We start from the raw sequence: 23,464 nt of genomic DNA, 5'->3' as shown, positions 1-23,464 counted from the left end.
AAAAAGTCTCTTTAATTTATGATTAATTTTTGTGGTTAATGCAAAAAAATAATTCAGTATTTATCTCCACTAAGACCAAAAACGTTTTTGGCATCTTTCCTAAGCTATATAATGTTTCTTCTCATTCCACTAATAAAAACGGTGAAAAAAGTGAACAACAACAATCTCTTCCACTCTTCGCTTGATTTATTTTTCATTTTTTAATGAAAGTACACATAGAATGAAAGTTTGCTAGACTTCTTATTCAAGTGATGTGAATAGAAGAAAGATGCAGTTTTATCCTGGGATTCTAATCGCCATACAACCGTCATACTACGGGGCTTTTTTGAATTGTGCCCCTTTGTAAATTAAGGTCCTACAAAAGCTACCCTTTCAACAGAACGAAACGGCAACTTATAGTTACCAGGAGCGAGAAGCAATGGCAATAGGTTATGCTCTGGGAGTCACAATAGCACAAGTCATTGTTTCATAGACACTGGAGTGGCTTATCAAACCTCGAAACTGTTATGATTGTTTCGGTTCTGCATTTTATTCATTACTTGGTGGCGTTGTATTTTTTTTACAGCAAACATTCACAGACTCATGTAGACTATGTAAACCAAGGCGGCAATTCGGCATCCATGTGTACGACGAAAAACTGTTGGTTCCGAGCACTGCGTGCCAAGCGATCCGCCTTTATGTTTTCCGTCCTAGGTACATGAACGATATCTGAGTTGGTGAAGCTTCTTTTCAAAAGCATAATGTCTTCTAGGTAGCTTTCAAATGCTGGTCATTCCTCTGGTTCTGAAACCATTTTCACCAATTGAGAACAATCCGTTGCAAACGTCATCCGAAACTGTCTTAAATTCTTCACACATTCCATTGCCCAAATTAATGCTTCCATCTCCGCATGAAGAGGGGAGAGACATGCCCTTACTTTCCTTGCCCCTAACAAACCATCAAACTCCGGTAGCGTGTTGAACCAGTCTTGCCCTGAAAATAAGTCATTATCTTTCTAAGAACCGTCTGTGAAACACCATATTCCTGTAGTCCCTTAATTAGATCTTATTTGTACTTCATGTACCAACCTAGGATTATTGATAACATGTGCCTCAGCCCAAAGTCTTGATTCCAATTCTGCTAAGTTAAGTGTTTCTCTCGGATCAATATTAAGATTACTGAAAACTTTATTATTTCGGTCCTTCCAGATGTACCATAATATCCATGCAAACTGATGATCTTCCATTTTTGGATTAACTCTCCAAAATAGATGGTCCATGTTAGCAAAAAGTGAGCCCATAGGAAAAAATTTGGATTCGATGGAATCTTGGATAGTGCCCACACTTGACGTGTCGGGGGGCATTCAAAGAACACATGATTTATTGATTCCTCCGAATCTCCACACCGTGCACAACATGTATCTCCTTGTATTCCTCTCGCTTTTAGATTTTTTGTTACCGCTACACAAACTGTCAACAGTTGCCATAAGAAATGCTTTAATTTTGGAGGACACTTCACTTTCCAGCAAAATGCCTTAAGTATTTCCACATTTGGTCCATAAAATTCTGGTGGTTTTTCCTTATCAGGATAGATCCTTTCTACTTGATACCCTGATTGTACCGTGTATTTCTCGTTATTAGTGAAATGTCATCCATTCCTATCTTCCATCTGATTCCTACTCAAAGGAATATTTTCAATCATTTTTGCATCTTGGGGTTCCACCAATGTCCTAATGGCCTGTAAATTCCATGTTCGGGATTCCTGATTAATGAGAGAATCCACTGTGAGGTCTGGGTAACTATTATGAAAGTTTTTGTTACTTGATCTCAGGCGATTGGATGGGATCCAAGGATCATTCCATACTGAAATAGATGACCTTGTTCCAACCATTTTGATTAGTCTTTTACAAACCAGAGATCTAGCATAAGTAATACTCCTCCAACCATATGACGGGGAGTATGAGCGAATCGGTTCCAGGGGTGAAGCATTCTTGAAATACTGTCCTTTGAAAACTCGAGAGAAAAGAGTATTTGGTTTCTCGATCAGCCGCCAAAATTGCTTTCCAAGCATCGCCGTATTAAAATCAGTCAAATCCTTTAATCCTGCCCACCATTATCCTTATGTACACATAATTTATCTCATGATTTCCAATGCATCCCTCTTGTGCTTCCTCCTGGACTCCACCAAAACTGAGCTACTGCACTCGTTAGTTTCTTAACTTTAGCTTTCGGTAACCGATACATAGACATCACATGGTTTGGCAGGGCTGTGATCACCGATTTAATAATCACCTCTTTTCCCCCCTTGGTGAAAAACCAAAATGTCCAACCATTCATCCTATTATTCAGACGATCTTGTACAAAACCAAACACTTGTATCTTTGATCCTCCTAAACTCTCTGGCAAGCCTAAATAAGAACCCATTCCGCCTCGGTTCCGAATTTCCAAAATATCTCTCAACTCTTGACGGCTGGATTCATCAATCTTATGTCCAAATTGAATCGAGGATTTCTGAAATTAATTTGTTGCCCTGAAACAGTCTCATAATCCTTTAATATCCTCAGAATAGTTGGACACTCTTCTTTGTTTGCCTTGCAAAAGAACAGACTTGGTGGCGTTGTAATGAAGCAATTTTTTTATGTTTTTTTCTTATATATTTATCAATGTTATTAGGTGTTTTTCTGCACATAAAAAAAATTTAAAATATTTTTTTAACAGATAAATATAAATTATATTTAAAATAAAATTTTATTAATATTGTAAATTTTCTTTTTCTTATCAATATTTAATATAAATTTGATTTATTAAACATAAAATTAAGACAAAAATAAGTTTGTTTATTTTAAATTATATTTAAGAATATGAATGTATATATTTAAAATTATAATCTTAGAAAAAAATTTCTATCTATTTATTTTAATTAAATATATTAAATAAATTTGTAAAAAATTACATAATTATCAAAAATTAATATTAAATAATATTTATAAAATTTGTAGATATATATAAGAATCTAACTATTTTACGATTAAATTTTTATAATTTCTAAAAAAAATTATACATATTTTTGAAAATTTTAGTAACAAAAATTTATAATTTAAAAATATATAATTAAATGATATTTCAAAATTTCTAATGCTATATTTGAATATATTTTATTTAATAATGATTTATGAGTTATTACTATATTCTAAAAAAATTCCAAAAATATAAATCGACATTAAATGTAATATATAAGTTATTATCATATTTTTAAAATTTTACCTAAATATAAGTTAACATTAAATGTAATTTTTCATGTTACGTTAAGCTATAAGTCATATCATTAATTTTAGTAATCATGTCATATTATTTTTGAGAAAATAACTATAAAAGATGATATATGGTAAAATCATTTCTTAAAGTATAGGGGATGTTCTGATTAATCTATACATATCTCTATTCATTATGCCTTCATGTTCTCGATGGTAAAGCCTGTCTCAGTTACAACAAAAGAAACCTGATTAATTTTGTATACGAAAACGAAGCAGAGAGTGAAGAAAAACAGAGGTTAACAACATGTTACTTTTTCAAGACTACAAAAATGCAACCAACAGGGAGATTTTCTGAATTCAGAAATGTCCTTAGTGGTGCTTGAGGGAAATAAACCCAATACGGCGATCCGGGTTCAAACTCCATTGGCCACACGAATATGAGCTATGCTTTCGGCTCATTTGAAAAGAATCTATCTGTGGACTGTACCTCCACTCGGGGATTAGGTCAATGTCTTTAATAGACCCGGATTTAATCTTTTTTTTTACAAAAAGAAAAAAAGATAACTGAAAGCTAAGTAAAACAAATTCATCACTTCACTGAGAAAACAAAGTTAACTAGACTGGACTTCTACAGAATAGGGCTAAAAGCAGAGGATTAAAACATATCTCAAAAATGAAGGAGCAATTCGATTCTACCACTCTGGCATTCTCTATCAACAATCTGGAAGGAAGTATTCCTAGCAAATTCGATGTTAGTACATCGCTTCAGACATTTGAAGTTGGATATAACCAGCTAACCGAGAAGCTTCCAAGGCCTCTTGTAAAGTGCTTGTTTGTAAAACAGCAAAAATTAATGATACAGTTCCTTTAGCCTCCACCAACTTAATATATTAACTCCAAGCAAAAAACTAAACTTAAAAATCAGAAATAAATATTCGAAACTTAATATATTATATATATTCAACTTCGTGTTTATGGTGATGTGAAAATCCGAATAAAACCTAGAAGGGGCAAATTCAAAAAATTTAAAATTCGATCTGAATCCGACATATACTGCCTATTTCTAAAATTTATGAACACATGACACATATGACATATCTATCAATATATATATAAAAATGTTTGTCTTCTTACCGTTGTGCCACCTCAGCATCCAAGTCACAAAGTCGAGTCCTGAGAAGCCGATACGTGTTTGGTTCAGTCAAAACGCCGCACTTCATTTAATTTGAAAATTTAATAGGCTTTTAACCGTATGTGTAAAACTGTATGGTATTGGGCTACAAATTACAGATTCTGTGTGAGGTCCGTCAGCCTATTCTTGGAAACCCTAGATCTAATGCAGCCAAAAAGTAATGTTTCTCTTTCCCTTTTTTCTGTGGCGACTGCAACTACTGAACTTCTCCTAAATCTCTGAAACGGTTCGAGTTTGTGCTTTTTCGTGATAACTCCCCATCAATTCGGTCACCCATGATGAGGTCTTCAATCCCTTGCTTACGTCAGTGAGTTGGTGTGTTTTCGGATATAAATATGTCAGTATTTTTAATCTCAAAATCATCTCTTAGGCTTCTTTCTTTGCTTCCATCTTTGGATGAAAACGACACATGCCCCAAAGAAATGAAGACTTGGCGTTTAAAAGGAGCTTCATTAGAGATTGAAGGTGGACCATCAAATCCATCTGAATCAGCAACATTAGGCTGTGTGGTGGTGTGACTGCGATGCTTTTTTGGCTGATTTTTGCTTACGGAACTGCTCCAGCTGAATCCCATGAAAATTAACACACAATCTCATTTCTAATAATCATGGAAAATTTCAAGTGATTCAAAGATTGAACAAAAGAGGCATCGATGATAAGATGATCCAAATCTACCTTATGACGTCCAGCTTCAGCGACCTCCTGCCTCTGTCTAACCTGATCTGATTCCATTGAAATCAAATCTTTTTTTCTTTTTAGTTGGCATTAAACCCATTAACTGATGCCACTATGAAATAGCCGATTAGGGAGATGAAACTCGCCAGTGCACTAAGGAGACGGATCCGAACACAAAGATAACAAAAGGAGATCTGGAGAAACCCAAATCGAGAGAATTATAAAAATATTTAAATCAGGATGTTCGATTTGGAAGAGAAAAAGAAGAAAGAAAGAATATTATATATTAATTTTGATTTCCTTACTTTTACGCCATATCTCTCTCATAATAACATTCTCTTAGATGCTTCGAACCTTTCTTTGGCCGGTTGTATGCAACTTTTTTTTAATCATTTTCTACTCATTTTTTCATGAAGGTAATTTGACCCACCAAAAGAAGAAAAAAGAATTCTATCTAAGTAGTAAAATTCATTTTATACAATGTAAACCTATTGTTTCATCTCGATCAAACGAAAAAATCGAATTTAAACATAAACAACCATATATTTTCTTCCAACCTTTTAGTTTAGATTTTTTTCTATCTTATATCTGAATATTTTTTAAAGTATCTATAAATTACTAAAGTTATTAAAAAATATTTACTTTGAAAATTTTGTGAGCAGTGATTAATTTTATTTTGTTATGACAAGATATAAATGATTATAAAATCATATAAATATAAAATTTCATTTAATAGATATTCAGAATATATATATATTATTTAAATTAAACTACATAAAATATAAAATACTTAAATATGTTAATTTAGAAATTGCATTAACAAAAAAAATTGTATTAACAAGTATTGAAACCTTAATATTTTATTTCAAATTTGTATTATTTTTTAGAAATGAAAAATGTTAAAGAACATACAATGCATTATTATATAACATCCAAAGACAACTATAATATAGAATTTTTACCACGACACATAATTTGTTAATAACTATTTTGTTCAAGAAAATAACAATATTAAGCAAATACGATTATGACCATTGTTCAAAATTGATTATATATATTTGAAATATAGGTGGTACAAATAAATCAAAATATATGTAGGACAGGTTGAAGAAAAAACTTCAAAAAAATAAATGTTCTACGACCCATAAAAATTACATAATTTTGGTTCTAAAGCCAAAGTAAAATTTAATTCGTGTATCTTCAACAATTATTTTACATTAAACATAAATAAGAAAGATAAAAAAAATATTCAGACCATAACTAAGATTTAATTCATTACTTTTTTGTTTAGCTCATATATTATACATAGGTTTTAATAATAAAAATAGCAAGTTGTTTTTTGAAACATCTAAAAAGAAGCAAGTTTTTATTATTAAAAAAATTCGTTAAACAAAACAGTGTAAATAATTTTAAAATCAACTAACTGCATAAATGTTTATAACCCATATCTATATATACATATATAAAAATATAAATATCAGACATATAACAAAAAATATAGAAAAATTCCGGGCGTAGCCCGGGTCGGCCCTAGTCTAATAAAAAAAATGAACAAATATTCATCGAAAATATCCCACAAACTCGTTTTACTCTTCAACTTCTGTAACAATAAGAAAACAAAAATAAATAAATTATTACAAATCAGCTGAAAAATCACATTTTGAATAGCTTGACACAACAAATCAGCTGAAAAAATCACATTTTGAATAGCTTGACACAACAAATCAAGTTCAGGTCACTCACCAACACAAACAATTTTGTCTTTATAAGAGTTGAATTCTTTTCTTTTCCTTTGCTTTCTCCATTTCAAGTTGTCACCTCCTTTTAGGCAATTGAAATGACTTCTTAAGAAACTGATTAGCAACACGGTCGTTTCTATGACAAAGAACCCTCAAGATAGTGTTCGGATCAGACCGGTTCCACCTTCCTGTAGTCGGAGGCATCGGTAGCTTCTGTTTTGACCCAACCATCCCCATCCCACTTGTTTCACACGTCACAATACTAAAATCTTCCATAAGTTGTTCTGTAGGTTGACTCATCAGCTGAATCACACCTTCCACAGTCTCCGCATCTCTGTCAACAATATCCTCAGGTATCAACCCTTCACCACAAGTGCAAAAAACCCTCTTCAAGCTCTCGAAATCTTCCTCGATCAAACTATGATCCGATCTGTAAAACACTCTCGAAAACCCTCCAGCGAGCAAGACCATCAAGAACGCTTCGAAAGACGACTTCATAACCTCCCTCATCGCCAGCGCTTGAGCACGGTCCGCAAGAATCGCTGACATTAGCGTTAAGTTCTGTTTCATGATCCGCAAAGCCGGTCTGATCCTCGTGTTCGCGACTTCTCCTACGTAAAGACTCTCGTAGAGAACAGAGTTCGAGTCGAGGAAGATTAGTCTGTAAGCCGCGACTTCTGAAACGTGCTGGCAAGCGGATTCGATGCCAGCGTAGGTGAAGTCGAAGTAGGAAGAAGAGTTGTTGTTTCGGTGGCGGTAACGTTTTCGGGTTGCGGGGAGTACCCTCGGGTTCAGAGAGAGTGTTTTGTTTAGTGAGTGGATATGTGAGCTTAGGAAATGTAGTGTGTTGAGACGAATGTAAAGACGTTGCGTCCCGCGGCTTGTGGATGGGCGTGCATGGTGGCCGTCGGATAACGCTGGTGCAACGTGGCTGAAATCTTCTCTGACGGCGGTACAGGGTGTAGCTCTCTTCCATAGTTTAAGAAATCCTGAATCTCTGTTGCATCTTGTAAGAGGAGGTAATGTAGGAATGTAACTCTGTCTCGAACCTGAAATAACCAAACATTATAGATTAAGCTTTGAGATTTATACCCAAACAGAACCAAAATTTTAGTTTTTTGGTTTAAAATCGGTTATGAATTCGGTTATGTTCAGTAAGCTATTCGTTTTTTAAAATCAGTAACCGAAAAGAAATAATAGAAAAACCACTCGAAATAACCAAAAAAATTGAGTTTCTAACAAATTTAAACCGAAATTTAATAGAAACAAAATATTAATTTCTGCATAATTTTTAAAAGCCGAGATAACCAACCCGGATCGGACGGAACAAAACTTTCCAGTTCAGTTTGATGAGATTATGGCCTAACCGAGCTAACTGAAAACCGAATTCTCCAACCCAAATTAACCGAATAAACTAAAACCACAAGCCTAGCTAGATAGTCAAATTAAATTGTAGCTGCGTTTTTCTTGAATTTAAAAGATGTTATTTGATTTTGAACTTACCACAAGATGCAACAAAGGTAGTGTATTCTTGGAAAAGTTGTTCCAATCCTTCAACAAGATCATGAACTAGATCCTCTGTAATCCCAATGGGGATTTCGAAGAACTCATCAATTATTTCCTTAGCTAGCTTCATCAACTCTCCTGCAGATTGTGCGTAAGGTTCTGATTTGGACTTAGGGTTCCATGTCTACAAAACAAAAGAATGCAACCACACAATGTAAGTTACAAAAAGACACAAAAGTAACGTTTCAAAGTTTTGCAAGTACTATATCTCTAAAACTTACTTCAGTTTCTTTTGCTCTAAACAAACATTCTTGAACTCTCTTTAGATTCTCTTCAATCCATTGCCTCAAAAGCCGCAAAATAATCGAATCAACTTCATAAGGAACCATTTCTTGAACCAACCCTTTTCCACCGTCATCGAATTCTTCTGAATCTTCAGCCACCATCTGCACCAAAACCTTCTCTAGCTTCCCTGCCGTTTGCAAAACCTCAACAGTATCTCTTGAGATAAAAAATCTCCCTGCCAAATACTGCATCAAGATCGAGCCATAGCATTGGTGAAGCGACACCGAGGCAACACCTGCAGCGACTGAGTGCCATCTCTTGAGTATTGGACTGAAACATTCACGTTCTCGTAACGCTAACTCCTCTGTTTCCTTAGCTAGATGTAGTAGTGTTGCAGCCGCTTCTTCTCCTTCCTCTGTAGCTAAGATTTTAGCCTTTGTGTTCTCTATCACCTACAAAGAAAAAGATTACATAACCTTAAAAGAACATAAATAGTCATGTTTATTAATTTATTGAATATTAATTTATAGAATTTCTAATGTACCTTAGAAAATGCGGTTTTAATAGACGCTCTTATGTAATAATCCACACGGTCTCCTGAATAATCAATTAATTTAACGTCGCCTTTCCCTTGAGAGATTGTCACATCCTCTCCCAAGATTTTTGATGATGATAACGCTAATGGGAGAAGATTCTCTATCAACCCCACATTGCCTCTTTGGAAATAGTCATGGTAGCTTAACAATCTATAATGAAACCAAAACAACATTTAGGTTTCACACGTTTTAAATCAGTAACTTGTACAGCAAGAAATAATCAAATACCTTTTCTCGGTCCATCCTTGCATAGAGGCTAATACTGAGGTCAGTAGTTTTACATAGAGAGCTTCGCGGTCAAGTTTCTTTGCGTCATTAGCAACTTCAGCCAGCATAGCGTGTGATGCGCCTAGCAAGTCAGGTTCCATTTGTGACGTTACTACGTATTGATGAAACAAAACCCAAGTGAAACATAGATTATGCACTGGTCTTGTGATCCCTAGTGTTGACCAAGTTTTCTTCATTAGTTCTAGCATCTCATCGATTTCATCTAGCACCAATGTCTCATCCCTTACATCGAATATCGACTGCAATAATGCTACGTAAAGATGAATGCTGAGAGGGAAACCATCAGCCCAGTGACAAACATCGGATGGGTTTCCATTAGTGCTGCGCCAAGCTAAAGACACGATTACGTTGCATAGTGTTCTCATTGTGTCTGAGGTTTTGCTTGTGTCGATGGGTTTGTTCTCGCTTTGTCTAACGATTTCTCTTAAACGCATTGCGTAGTTGTTGGTTTTGTCTAGAGGAATCGATGGGTGTAGGAGAAGACCAGCTTCAAGAACTTTGAGTTGTCTTCGTTGCCAGAGCTGGTACTCGGGACCATCACCGAACTCTGATGTTTTCAAGTGTCGGAGAAGCTCTAGCGGTAAGATTATCGTCTCTGCTCTTCTACCAGTCTGAAAATAAAAACCATTTTAGGTTACTATTATATAGCATCAATTGGTAAACATTAATTAATTGCGGAATTGTGGAAAAATAGCTAATTGATAGAAAAAGTTTAAATATATGGAATAAAAATTATAAAATAATTTACTTCTCCAACTGGGTAAATTTTGCAGAAAAGTGAAAAATACATTAGACTGATTAAATATTTTTGTCAAAAAAAAACATAAATGCAAATCTGCATTTTCTTCATTTATTCCACAAATATTTGGTTGATTGGCAAAATACTTATGGAATCGTCTTTAAACACAGTTATGCAGATTACCAATCAGGCCCCATATCATTTCAACTTGTGCATTAACTTGTACAAGAAGCAACCAAATGGATCAACTTACTTGACCAACAAGCGTTCTCAACAAGGTTTTTCGAAGCCGGCTATCACTCTGTTCTGTTACCCTCATTTGTTGCCTCATAATCTCCGCCGAAGTTAACGGTCTTCTAGGCCGAGTAGGCTGAACCGTCAAGAACCCGGTTCCGGGGCTAATGTTAATGTGTCCTGAGCCACTTCCACCACCAGGTGATAACGAGTTTGTCCCGGCTCCTCCAGCCACTCCTATCGTAGACATTCGCCTAGACGGTGACCTTTTAAGCATCTTCAACCCTAAAGCCCGTTTAACCCGGCTTGTAGGGGTTGTCACCACCTCTTTCCTCCCTGAAAACCCAAACCCTGAACCAGAGCCACCACCATTTGATCCTCCTCCTCCTCCTCCTCCTGCTTCTCCATGATTGTCGTTGTTGTTGTGCGTAGAGTAGAACGTGAGAGCAGTCCTACCACCAAAACCTGGTGATGACCGACAAGCCGTGAAGAAGATCTCGTAAGCCGTCTCGCGGATATCATCAGGTTCAAGACCGTTGAGCTTCCCGAACGGCCAAAGAAGGTCGGTATTAGGACAAAGCACCGTGGAACCACCTCCCATGTTAGAGATAGTCACCGAGAATGACTCACGTCGGTGATGATGGTTCATGGTGGGAGGAGGAGAGGGGGTGGAGGGAGGGAGAAGTTTTGGACAGGATTTATGAAATTAGATTTTGTCCAAAATGAGAGGTAAGAGGGAGAGAGATGACATTTCTAGTTTTAAAAATAAGGCAAACGCGTGAGCAACAAGAAACAAGAGGGACATAGAAGGAAGTGGTAGAGGAAGGAGACAAGTTGGAAAAACGGTAATCTACGGCAAATTTTTCTGTGCTGTGGAATGTTGAGAGAGGATGTGAGTAAAATTAGGAATATACACAAGATAATACTATAATTAGCAAATCTTCTATTTATAGTAAATCTTGTCCATCCAAATCTCATCTGTAAACTAAATCATATATCTGTGTAGTAGAAAAGATGTGTAATCCTCCTGTAACAACAACACACACGCAGACATGGAGAGGCTAGTCATGTATGCAATCTCAAAGTGGTTTATTATAGCTACGGTTACTGCTACCAGTACCAAGAAGCTTTTGTTATAACACACACTTTTCTTAGACCCCAGTGCACACCCAGCAAAAATGTTCACCTTAACAGAGGAGATGATGAAGCAAGAATCTTGAAGGAATATTCAAAAGAATAAATGAAACAAAGAAAGATGAATAGTGGATAAGTTATTGTTAAACACAAACACTAGCATAGAGAAAAGAAAAACGTTCCAAAGCAACAAATATAAATAAGCACACTACAACTTCATATGAAATACTAAGTACGACTCAGCATCAAGAGTGCCTGAACAACTTATTAAGAAACTAACAAAATAGATAATCCAGGTCAAGGGCGGCATCCTTAAAGAGGAAAGAGGAGTTTGAGGAAAAGACCACAATGTAGTAGTCTTTCTTTCTTCCTCCAATCACTGTTGTAAAGCTTGATTACCACTCCCATAACCTCCACCATAACCACCTTGCCCGTTCCCTTGGTGATTCCCATATCCTCCAGAGCCATCTGAAACATCAGCATAGCCACCGCCAAGGCTGTTAGGCCGCCCACCGATTGCACCATAACCAGATGGAGCTCCATAAGAGGAATCATTTGCACCATATCCATAACCTGCAGATGCACCTCCTTGACCCATCACTGCTGAACCAGGACCACCAGAACCGCCCCACGGAGCAGCAGGAGCATTTCCATATCCCAAGTTACCGTAACCAGACGGCGCTTGACCTCCCCAAGAACTTCTTGGACCACTTCCAAACCCAGCTCCAGGGACACCAGGGTTCCCATAAGGCGCACCAGATGGATTCCCATACCCTCCAAACCCTCCATAACCCACACCGTTGCTTCCATAACCATAACCAGTAGTACCATACCCAGAACCACCGTAAGGAGGATAACCGCTTCCAGCGTTTTGAGGCGGCATGTATCTACTGGAATCAACACGACCCTCGTATCCACCTCCACCATATCCCGAGAAACCACCACCCCCACCACCTCCAACAACTCCAGGATTAGCATCTTTAGGAAGAGCTCTTTTAACTTCTACTTGCTTCCCATTCAAATCGTGGAAAGTCTTGTGCAAAACAAGGTCAACAGAATCTTCAGAATCGAACGAAACAAACCCAAAACCTCTAGGACGTTGCGTGGTCTGGTCAATCATAATCACCGCATCGCTCACGGGGCCGTAAGTCTCGAAGTAGGCTCTAAACTCATCTGATGTCAACGCAGGAGGCAAACCTCCCACGAATATCTTCTTGGTCCTCACGTTAGCTCCACTATCAAAACTCCTAGACGCAGCATTAAAACTACCCCCTGGTCTACTACCACCAGGACTCTGCTCTTCTCTAGACATTGCTCTCTTCACATCAACCTAATACCACAAAAATTAAAAGTTTAGATTTTTATGATGGTCATGACAATAAGATTCGAAAAACTAGAGAAACCCAATTGAGAAATAAGTGCAAATTCGAGTTTTTAATTAAAGAAAGTTTAGAGCTTTTTACATCTCTGTTATCGATATGGTGCTTGCTCTGAAGAACCCTATCAATGACGGCGGGATCGGAGAAGGAAACGAATCCGAATCCTCTCGGACGACCTGTAGCTTTCTCTCGCATCACCGTCACCTGCAAAACCTCTCCGTAATTGCTGAAGTACTCTCTCAGGAGATTCTCGTCGGTGTCCCATGAAATCCCGCCGATGAAGAGCTTTCCCTGATCTGATTCCATTGCTAAAACCTAGATTCGAATCTCCCCCGCGAAGAAGAGGTTCCGAGAAAATTAGGGTTTGTGGGAATCGAGTTAGAGAGAGAGAAGAAGAAGAAGGCAAAAAAAAAAAAAAACAGATTTAGAAAGTAGCTAGCTAGCCAATGGGGTTAAAGAGAGTGAAAGAGATTTGTTCAAATTTTATTTTATTACTGAAAAAAGGCTTCAATGTACGCAAAAGTAGATATTTAATATTTTGACAGAAGAAGAAAGCAGTAAGATATTTTTGAAAAGTTACGAAGAAAGGAAGTGGATATTTTTTTACTTGGTTTGCCCGTTTGGGTGATGCGGTAAATTGAGCAAGAACATCGGACGGTGTACGGTTGTGTAGCGGTAAAAATCGGATGGTCAGTATCACGTTGCAGAGATGGTTCAAACTTCGAACTAAACAGTACATTAGACAGACTGCAGTGATGACTTTCTGTTAAGAGAATGTGGATCTCACGTGAGATGTTTTAAAGAAGAACATCCGTTCAATGATGATCTATTAGACTATTACCATTCGACCCAAAATCAGCACCAATATGATGAGCAATATAATATATTAATTTGATGTGAAATAGTAGACTGGGAATAGAATTGTGTGTTTTCTGTAATTAAAACTCTTTCTGATTTTTTTCAGATGAAATTTATCATCTTATATTGTTTTAATGCATAATTTATTGATTAACAATAATAATAAACTATAGACAAGCCCGGCTCAACATTATTTGGACCTCTGGATAAATTTTTTTTTAAGTTTTTAATGTTCATGTTTATTTAAAACTTAAATTTATTTTAGAACTTTTTATCAACAACATCTTTATAAAATATTTTATAAAAACAAATTATATACATGTAAAAAATTTTAGGGCCCTTTTTAAAGTAAATTTAAAGAATATTTAAAATTTTCTAAATAAAAATATGTATATAAAAAAAATATTAAGCCCTCAGCTAACAAGTTACGGGGAGATACGGGTTTGGGCAGCGGTCGCACCACTTGTCCCTCCACATCAGTCGGCCCTGTCTATAGATCTTTTGAAATGTTAGTGGTTGAAAGTTAATAAAACTATTTTAGTTTAAAATATGTATACGTTTATGATTGAGCTAGTTTTTTTAAAAAAAACTTATACATTTATAATTTTGTCAGAAATTATGGACAGTTGTATATTCAAGGTTTTGTACAACTTTTTTTTTTAATATCTGTTTTGTTTTTCCATATAATTGATAAATAATTGGTAATAATGGATTCTCCAGAAAATTATACAAGAAAACTATACTAACTACCAAACATGACTAAAATTTTATAGGTTGTCGTTGACTAAAAAGTGTTGATGTGATGTGCTTTTAAGTTTATAGATATTTTAATTTTTATAAACAGGTTTGAACTTCGAGACACAATAATTTTAAAAAACGTAAAATCAAAGCATTGTTGTAATCTTGTCAATACTTATATAATATTTAAAAAGATATGAAACATGTCAATACTCACATAATATCTAGAAGGATCAAGGATAGATGTTTCATATGAATGCAAATACTAACTATAAAATAAACAAAATTTGGATGTAATATTTAGATGTTGTATCTAGATGATATACAGTGCCGGTACGGTATTAATTGGCGCATAAAGCACTTTATAAAAATTATGCCCCTTAATAATATTTAATTTTGGTATTTTTAATTATTTAATCAGAATAATACATGGTATATTAAAAATTAATTTGTTTATAAAAATAAAGTATATAACTATCAGTTTTTTTTGTTTTAAAAGTAAATTAATGATCACACAATTATTCAATTATTTTGAAAGAAAAATCGGAAAATCGTTGATATTTATATCCTTTATTTTGTAAAACATATTAAATTTTAATATATTTTATAATTATGTTACCTGTCATTCTGTATGAAAATTCTAACATCTCAACCGTTTTTATAGTTTCTTATGACAATATTCTCAACATTAACGTTTCCTATATAGATTTTATATCTATAAATAAAACACAGTTATAATTTAATCAAATCAGGTTAACATTACTTTTAACTTGTAAAGTTTTGTTGAATTTTCAAAGAATTTCAGAGAGAGCATAATCTAATATACGATATTTATGTTTGATTAGATTTTAAAAAGTCCAAAAAAGTTATAATAATCATAAAAATAATAGTAAAGTTAAGACTTACATGGAAAATGCAAGAGAGTGCAATAAATAATTAGGTTTTTGTTTAATACTTATTTTATAGATAATTAAAAGGAAACGAAGATATTGTAGAAAACAAATGCTTCTTGTAATCATTAATTCATTATGAAAAAGAAAATAAAAGGGAAGGGGGAAAATCAAAAACCGGAATCAAAACTGCCACTCGTAGGATATATTGATAAACGTTGGCGCCCCTGATATATTGATAAACGTTGGCGCCTAAAGCTCATGTTTTATGAGCTTTAGGTCAGGGCCGGCTCTGATGATATATCTATATGTTTCACCAGATACAGACAGGAACATAGGCCAGTATATGTGATATATATGTAACTAGTGACCTATAGCAATAGAAGGTTTATCGATCGAGAAAATTAGTCATAACTTAGATCTGGATGTCACTCAAACAAATGGTCATACAACTTGGTTTATTCTCTGGTATCACTTTCCCAAAATTACTTAAATAGGCCACAAGGCCCACACTCAGAAGACAACCCATTGAATCTGGATTCTTAGAACAATAAAAATATTTTTTGACCCAAAAAAAAAGAACAATTAAAATATTTTTACGAACTATACGTTGTCTTCATTTTTTATTTTTTAATGAAAGTAGTCTTTAATATCAATTCATAAAATTGCCGAAAAATAAAGATTTCTTGTCTGAACATTTTTAATTGGTAATTAATTCCACAATGATCTTTGGTTATGCATAGCAGAAACAAATAAATATAAGCGAAATATGGTTCGGAATACTAAAAAAAATGGTGCAATAACTGTTTTGTATTTCTCTTCTTTAAGCAAAAAACTAGATTTTCAAAGGACGGGAGTATATTTGTTGACAAATTTATTGATATAATTGTTTGTTAACCTATAAACATTTTCGGTTTTCGAGTTTGGTTGTGGTTTTTGGTTTAGAAATAGAGAAATACCCTAGAATAGCACTAAAAAAGTTTTTGTCATAAATATAGATTTTAAAGATCAAAATGACCAAAATGTTTCATTAAAGAGGTAAATATATACTTATACCCTAGGGTTAACTAATCCAAACCTTAGGGTTTAGAGTTAAGAGGTTGGGATTTGGGATTGAGGTTTAAAATTTTATAAAATAAAAAATAAATATTAAAAATTTGAAAATAAAAATTTTAAAAATAGTTTCAAAAATTATTTTCGAATTACAAAAAGAAAATTTGAAAAAAAAATAAAGAAAAAAAAATTCAAAAAAAAAATTTATAAAAAAATTTGAATTTGAAAACATATAATCTAAAACTATAAAAAAATTATTCTTTTTAATTTATTTATTTATTTTTATTTTTTATATATATATCTAGGTTATTAAGGTCATTTTACCTATTAAATGGAACATTTTGGTCATTTTCCTCCTTGTGGTCTATTTTTGTGACTAAAACTTGAAAATTGTCTATTTAGGAGAATTCTCCTTAGAAATATATAAACTATTTTGGTTATATATGAAGTTGAGTTTTGGTTAAAGTGATTGAATATTTTGATATTTTGTGTGTTATGGATATATAAAAATTTCGAATTTTTGGGTTCTTGTTACATTTCTGTTTTAAATCATTTCAAATAATTGAGATAAAATAAAAAATCTTCATATTGTGAATCACCAGTATAATAAAATGGGAGAAAATTTAGAAAATTATTTTATTTACATATCTATTTATTCAAGGTATAAATAATATAGCAAATAATAACAAATAATTTTAATAACATAAAGTTACTATATTCAGAAAAAAATGTTATTGTTTTTATTAAAAATATAATTTGTAATGTTTATATTATAAAAAAAATTATAATGTCGATATTTTGTATTTTCAAATATTTTAATTTGTTGAAAATAATTAAAATGAGATGCATTATTATTTGATTTTAAAATCACATGCAAAAATGATCAAGTTGGGCGCAAAAACCAATTTAACCAGAAAGCAAAGTAAACATATATCTTATTTTATCTTAATAGACCGAAACTCACTGTTCTTATAAATCTAATTTATTGTTTTAACCGACAAAATCAGATTGATTATTGAAAAAATGACTGAAAAAGTTAATAAAAATTTTTGTAATTAATTGGAAAAGTGAGCGCATAGTGCTAAAAAGAATTATGCTTTAATCGTATAGATGAACGACGGCAGAAACGCCGTGAGGCTACCGTCAGTCACATTCATCTTTTCGAAACTCCCCAACGTTCCTATTTCTATTCAAACACATCAACGAGGCAACAAAACAAACAAATAAAATAAAAACAAAAATCATCTCTCTTCGTCGTCTTCTCCTCTCAAGAATCGAAAAACCGAAACAGAGGAAACATCACCCACCACCACCAATGGGATGTTTTACTGGTTGTTTCGGTCTCTCTTCCAACACAAAACGCAGAAACTCCACCAGGAAGATCCTTCCTCAGCATCAAGTAACCTCCTTTTCTTTCTTGTTTCTCTCTCTCTCTCTTTCTAACATTTGTTTTCTTGCAGAGAATCTGTAGCTATGAGCCTCTACTCTCTTCAGATCCGTCAGATTCCTTCACTAATGTAGATAGCCCTGAAAAGATCTCGACTTCGAACCTCAGGTCAGTGTTTTTACTCTGTTTTATAGATTCAGATTCACTCATAAAGATGATACCTTTCTGCTCTGAGATTATCTACCTGATGATAACCGGTTATAAAAGGCCAAACCCAAACCGGTTTAGCATTTCATTCAACAATGGTCAATGCTCTGTTTCTGGTTCTGTGTCAGGTGTGAGGTGGATGCAGAGGAGGAGGAGGAGAAAGGAACAAAGAAGACGAGGAAGAGAGTCAGGTTTAATTTGAATGTTCAAACCTTTGAACCACCACTACCATCAAGATACGAGAATTATTGCAGCGGTGATGATGATGAAGAGGCAAAAGGAGAGATAAAGAGCAGTAGATCTGTGTATCCTTCAAACTATAGATACCATAACTGCGAAGATGAAGATGAATTGGGATATGGAGAGAGTGATTTTGAGGATGAAGACTACTGCACAGATGATGAAAACGACTATGAAGATGACGCTGATGATGAAGAAGAAGATGAGGACCAGGATGTGACTCCTCTATTGAATCCAGTTGAGAATATTGCGCAGTGGAAAGCGGTTAAAGCAAAGCCGGTGAGAGTTAGGCAGCAGCTGATGAAGGAGAACGTTCAAGTGGAGAGTGATGATGATGATGATGATCAAGCAAGACCACTACTGAAGGAGATCATCGTTAATACTAGCCTTGCCGACTGGTTGGTCTCACCGAAGAGTTTTCATGGGAATGGTTCGGCTAAGAGATCACCAATTGTGGACATCACCAACATGGCGAACAGATCAAAGGTTCCACAATGATGCAGTGTTTTGTTTGTTTGTTTTTTTTTTTTGTAGCATTTCTGATTCTTTATGTGTGTGGAGATTGGAGGTTTGTATCATCAGTTTCACTATTCAGATTTATTTTGATAAAGTTGTGTGGTCTTTCAATGTTTTGGCATCTGCTTATGATTTGGTTGAGGAGAACAGTTACTGGAAGCAGAGGAATGGCTGCACATGCTTACAATTGAATTAGCTTGTGTGTTGCAGTAAAAGACATACATAGTTTACTGTCAAAAACCTGTCATCAAATCAAACAGCACTCCCAAAGATCTCCAGCCTCTCTATTGGACAATACAGCAGTAATCTATAATCTATATATACTCTCACTCCTGTGAATGAAATGTGATGATCTGGTATAAGTTTATGTGAGTCTACATCCCTCCTTTGAACTGGCTTCTTGATACAAGTCCTGAGCACAAAGCAGACAAGCCTGCTGGTTCGTCTGTCCTCAAAAAGAACTGATTGCTTAAAAAGAAGCTAGATACAAAGGACGAGCTCATTGTTAAAACTCCATGTTAAATGGTGGTTGGTTGAGGACTACATAATTGTGCAGAGGCAGGAATCTGAATCATCTTCATCTGCATCGCTTACTTCACTGCAAGCAAAAATGGAGGCAGTAGTAAGAAATATAAGCGTTAGAAATTTCCGAGCAAAACACACAACAACGTAGGAGAAAGTAAAGTTCTTGAACGGAAGGAAACTATTCTACTGGTCCTATAGCAGAGGAGAAACAGAGGTAGTTAGTTCATTATCTTTTTTTTTTTTTTGTCAAACAGTTAGTTCATTATCTCTTGGTGTTTTTGCTAAGTTCAGTTTCCACAAGCCCAAGAATGATGTGATAGTGAAAGCAACGAGCTATATTACAATAGACAAAGGCAATTCTAAGTGTTTTTCATAGACTCATCAACAATAACACTTAGCTAACAAATCAAGGAGAAACAGATTAGCAACCAACCACAAGAATTTCTCTACTGAAACCATTAAACAAAAGGGCACTAGTCAAAGATCCAGAAGACCATTCCAAAATCACAGTATCAGTCAGAATCAATACAAACATAACGTAATGATATTGTTCCCAACTTTGCAAAACAAGTTAACATCTAAGCAGCAGCAGCAGCAGAGGCAGACCAAACAATTGAAAACAAAAAATCACAATACTACAATTCCAAAATTAAAGTGAAAAATATGAAGGAAACAAAAAAAAAAACAATCAACATAGACTCTTGTTCCTTACCTTGGTTCATAAACCAAAACCTCAGCAAGATTGTCTCCTTTGTTGTCATTCCACTGGACAGTCCTCTTAATCTTGTCAGTACTTCTAGACATCCCTCCTTTCCTAGGAGGCGGCAATAAACACTGTGACTCACTTTCTTCTTCTTCCTCTTCCTCCTCAACCTCACTGCTCTTTAGACTCACAACAATAGCCTTATTATTACTACTCTCACATCCATTGCCTGCTTCACCCTCTCCACAAGTCGTATCCATAATCAAAACAATCTGGAGAAGATAGAAAGATTCTTCTTCCTTTTTTCTCTTTCCTAATTCATGTCAAATACAATCCACCATTAATCATGTAAAGGTTTGAGCTTTAATCCTTCCTGGTGCAAAACGAAAACAAGGATTACAAACCCTTAATCACCAAATCAAAAGTAAACCCAGATCAAGAATCGAGAACCAGATCGGGAATACGAAACCAAAAACTGAAATTGAGAAAGGCGTTGCTTACCTACTCAGTGTCGGCGTTAGGGAGAGAAAAAACAAACTCGAATTTTCCCGGGAAAGATTCAAACTTTGAGAAGGATTAACATAAACAGCAGATCATCTAATCGTATTTCAACAAGAAATCTCAGAACCCATCAATGGCTCTGATCCGATAACGAGAAGGAGAAGAAAAATCTGAGAGACGCGTTTCTATCTGCTGTGTTGTAATTTTGGATGATGAATAGAATCAACGGTCGAGATTTGACGTGAGGGTTTTGCAGATCAGATTAATGATTTTTGTTTTGGTTTTCTAATTGTTATTATGAGTTTGCATACTTTGGGTCCGTTGACTAATCATTTTTAATTAGCTAACTTGCAATATTTTAATCACTATATTTTTATATTTACTTTGCAAGTACAACTGGTTGATCTATAGTTTAATATGCTTTGAATTTGTCATAAAAGATTGGCAATTTTTAAATTATAGAAAAATTGGCAAAGTAATAAATAAAATAAAAGGTAATCAGTAAACTACTATGTTTGTACGTAGAGATTAGTATTTTAGTTCCATAAAGATTAAGTAGGTTGCATAAAATAGAGCCTAAGACTTGTATTTCTCGCAATAGGAAGTTAATTAATAATTCATGATATATACTTTAGTTGTTGCTTGTTTAATAATTTTTCTTTTGTACATTTTTCAGATAAAAATCGTCAAGGTGCTTCTTCAATTATTTAAATATATTTTAAGAGAAAATTGCATTTTAAACACTGAAAGTATCACTTTTTAGCACTTTAAACATCGAAGTTTTTTGACTAGCACTTTAAACATTCAAAGTAACATTTATATCATAATAAACCTCCAAAGACGTTTTCCTCTTCATAGACAACTGGTACTGTTCATTTTACATGTCAAAATAATGACGTTTCGGTTTCTTAAAAAAAAAAATACAGGAAAGTACAAGAAAAATCGAATGAAATTGAAAAAAATTGTAAAAAATTCAAAACAAATTTTTTAAAAAAATTTAAAAATTCAAAAAAATAAAAATTAAAACTAAAATTTCAAACTTTAAAATAAAATATTAAAATTCTAAAAATTCAAAAATAAAATCTAAAATTAAAATGTCAAATTTAAAAAAGAAATTTTTTAATTTTTTTTTAAAAAAAATCTAAAATAAGATCTAAAATTAAAACTTCAAACTTAAAAATTAAAATTGTAAAAGAAAAATTGTAAATATTTAACCAAAAAAAATATATTTATTTTAAAATTCCATCCAATTAAAGTGACTGTCACTTATGATGATATCAAAACTTGCTTCCATCAAAAACAATATATCAAAACTTGCTATCATCAAAAAAATTTTTTTTTGATAATCCGAATATCCAGACACCTTACATAGCCCGACTAGCGCATTAGTACACTTTGCAGAAAGCATCTCGCGAGCCGCCAATTTCACCCCATGTTAATTGATGGTGGCCACACGTAGGGCTAATAATTCTCTCAAATAGACTATATGGAGTTTTGTCCCAAAAAGATTTTCTAAGAAATAAAATGACCAAAAATGTTTCATTAAAGATGCAAAAGACTCTTATGTTCTAAATATATAAATACAAATAAATGAAGAAAAATTTCAAATTATTATTTTTTAAATATTTTAGATCTTATTTTAGAATTTTTAAAATTTTATTTTCGTTTTTAAATTTGACATTTTAATTTTAGATCTTATTTTTTCATTTTTAGAATTTTTAATATTTTATTTTGTTTTTAAGTTTGAAATTTTAATATTTATGTTTTTTGAATTTTGAATTTTTTTTTAATTTTGTTTTGAATTTTTTTATAATTTTTTCCAATTTTATTCGAATTTTTCTGTATTTTAACGTATTTTTATTTTATTTTATATTTTTAAGAAAAAAACAAACCGACACATCATTATTTTAACCTGTAAAATGAACAGTACCAGTCGTCTATTAACTGGAAAACGTCTTTGGAAGTTTATTATGATAAAAATATCAATTTGAAGGTTTAAAGTGCTAGTAAAAAAATTTCAGTGTTTAAAGTGGTAGAAAGTGACACTCTCGGTGTTTAAAATGTGATTTTCCCTATATTTTAACGGATTTCTACACAAATAAACTATTTAAAAGTCAGGGAACAAACATATTTCCAAATGAGATGTAACGACAGACAGTGCTGGTATAACATTTTCGGATGGCCTAAGCAAAATTTAACATATTGTTAATATTTTAATCTAGTATCATATATATTTATAATATAATAAATGTTATATAAAAATTTCTTAAACTAGTTCAGCTCGATAAAATAACTTAATTAAGTCAACCATACTATAACAAGGTTAATCAAAATTATAAACTATGTTTACACATAGATAACGTATCAGTGTTTAAACTACCTCTATCCTATATTTTGAGTATTTTATTAAGTTTAAGTATGTGTTTTGAAGTATTTTGGTGTTATTTGGTAGTTTTACAGGTAAGTCTACTTGTAACAAAAGAGTTTGAACCGGATACATAAAAGAAATAAAAGATGTAGAATTATGCAAATATGTCTGAAATTTAGCAACATATGGAAGATTTTCCACAGTGAGATTGAGCTCAGTTTGGACACAAGATAGATAGAGAAATGATTTCTCTTTCCAATACTATCTTGGTAAGGTCGATTCATCTGTTAAATCAAAAGTTATGCGCGTATTACTGAAAACTGGTTTGTTTGTCAATTTAATACGAGAAAAAAAATTAGATTTCTTATTTTTGATTTGATTGTGCCTAAAATTCGACCGAGACGTATTTTTGACCTATATCTACTATTTGAGTCGTTTTTAGGTCAAGACTTTTAGGTTTTAAAGTTGTGAAGTGACGA

General features: G+C 33.6%; 4 protein-coding genes and 1 long non-coding RNA gene across 6 annotated transcripts; 1 reads left to right on the top strand and 4 right to left on the bottom strand.

Annotated features, from left to right (window-relative positions):
• Positions 1-4,431: 4,431 nt before the first annotated feature.
• On the bottom strand, positions 4,432-5,694 carry LOC125585612. Its single transcript, XR_007322601.1, has 2 exons — positions 5,100-5,694; positions 4,432-4,987 (listed from the first exon to the last, which is right to left on the bottom strand). It is a non-coding gene; the product is annotated as an uncharacterized LOC125585612 (long non-coding RNA).
• A 914-nt stretch (positions 5,695-6,608) lies between these two features.
• LOC106375139 (protein unc-13 homolog) lies at positions 6,609-11,207 on the bottom strand. 2 transcript variants are annotated; one of them, XR_002657908.2, is made up of 7 exons: positions 10,506-11,207; positions 9,454-10,124; positions 9,174-9,375; positions 8,626-9,081; positions 8,342-8,528; positions 6,843-7,887; positions 6,609-6,699 (listed from the first exon to the last, which is right to left on the bottom strand). XR_002657908.2 is itself a non-coding variant. In XM_013815026.3 (6 exons), exons 1-6 carry the CDS (start codon positions 11,133-11,135, stop codon positions 6,914-6,916), a joined length of 3,120 nt encoding a protein of 1,039 aa, XP_013670480.1. In that variant the 5' UTR covers positions 11,136-11,207; the 3' UTR covers positions 6,713-6,913. The 2 variants fall into 2 exon arrangements, 1 of the variants encoding a protein (XP_013670480.1); XM_013815026.3 differs by lacking the exon at positions 6,609-6,699 and having other exon boundaries at positions 6,713-7,887.
• Positions 11,208-11,727: 520 nt separating this feature from the next.
• Positions 11,728-13,518, bottom strand: LOC111213586 (heterogeneous nuclear ribonucleoprotein 1). The gene is made up of 2 exons (XM_022715380.2): positions 13,084-13,518; positions 11,728-12,950 (listed from the first exon to the last, which is right to left on the bottom strand). Exons 1-2 carry the CDS (start codon positions 13,303-13,305, stop codon positions 11,997-11,999), a joined length of 1,176 nt encoding a protein of 391 aa, XP_022571101.1. The 5' UTR covers positions 13,306-13,518; the 3' UTR covers positions 11,728-11,996.
• A 4,083-nt stretch (positions 13,519-17,601) lies between these two features.
• On the top strand, positions 17,602-18,999 carry LOC106375851 (acidic leucine-rich nuclear phosphoprotein 32 family member B). The gene is made up of 3 exons (XM_013815858.3): positions 17,602-17,937; positions 17,999-18,093; positions 18,261-18,999. Exons 1-3 carry the CDS (start codon positions 17,854-17,856, stop codon positions 18,868-18,870), a joined length of 789 nt encoding a protein of 262 aa, XP_013671312.1. The 5' UTR covers positions 17,602-17,853; the 3' UTR covers positions 18,871-18,999.
• A 57-nt stretch (positions 19,000-19,056) lies between these two features.
• BNAC04G43810D lies at positions 19,057-20,828 on the bottom strand. Its single transcript, XM_013815859.3, has 3 exons — positions 20,618-20,828; positions 20,126-20,489; positions 19,057-19,486 (listed from the first exon to the last, which is right to left on the bottom strand). Exons 2-3 carry the CDS (start codon positions 20,374-20,376, stop codon positions 19,429-19,431), a joined length of 309 nt encoding a protein of 102 aa, XP_013671313.1. The 5' UTR covers positions 20,377-20,489; positions 20,618-20,828; the 3' UTR covers positions 19,057-19,428.
• Positions 20,829-23,464: the final 2,636 nt, after the last annotated feature.

This window comes from Brassica napus, chromosome C4 (genome assembly GCF_020379485.1).
Source record: "Brassica napus cultivar Da-Ae chromosome C4, Da-Ae, whole genome shotgun sequence".
Lineage (NCBI taxonomy): Eukaryota > Viridiplantae > Streptophyta > Magnoliopsida > Brassicales > Brassicaceae > Brassica > Brassica napus.
This window is presented reverse-complemented; position numbering and strand designations above follow the sequence as displayed.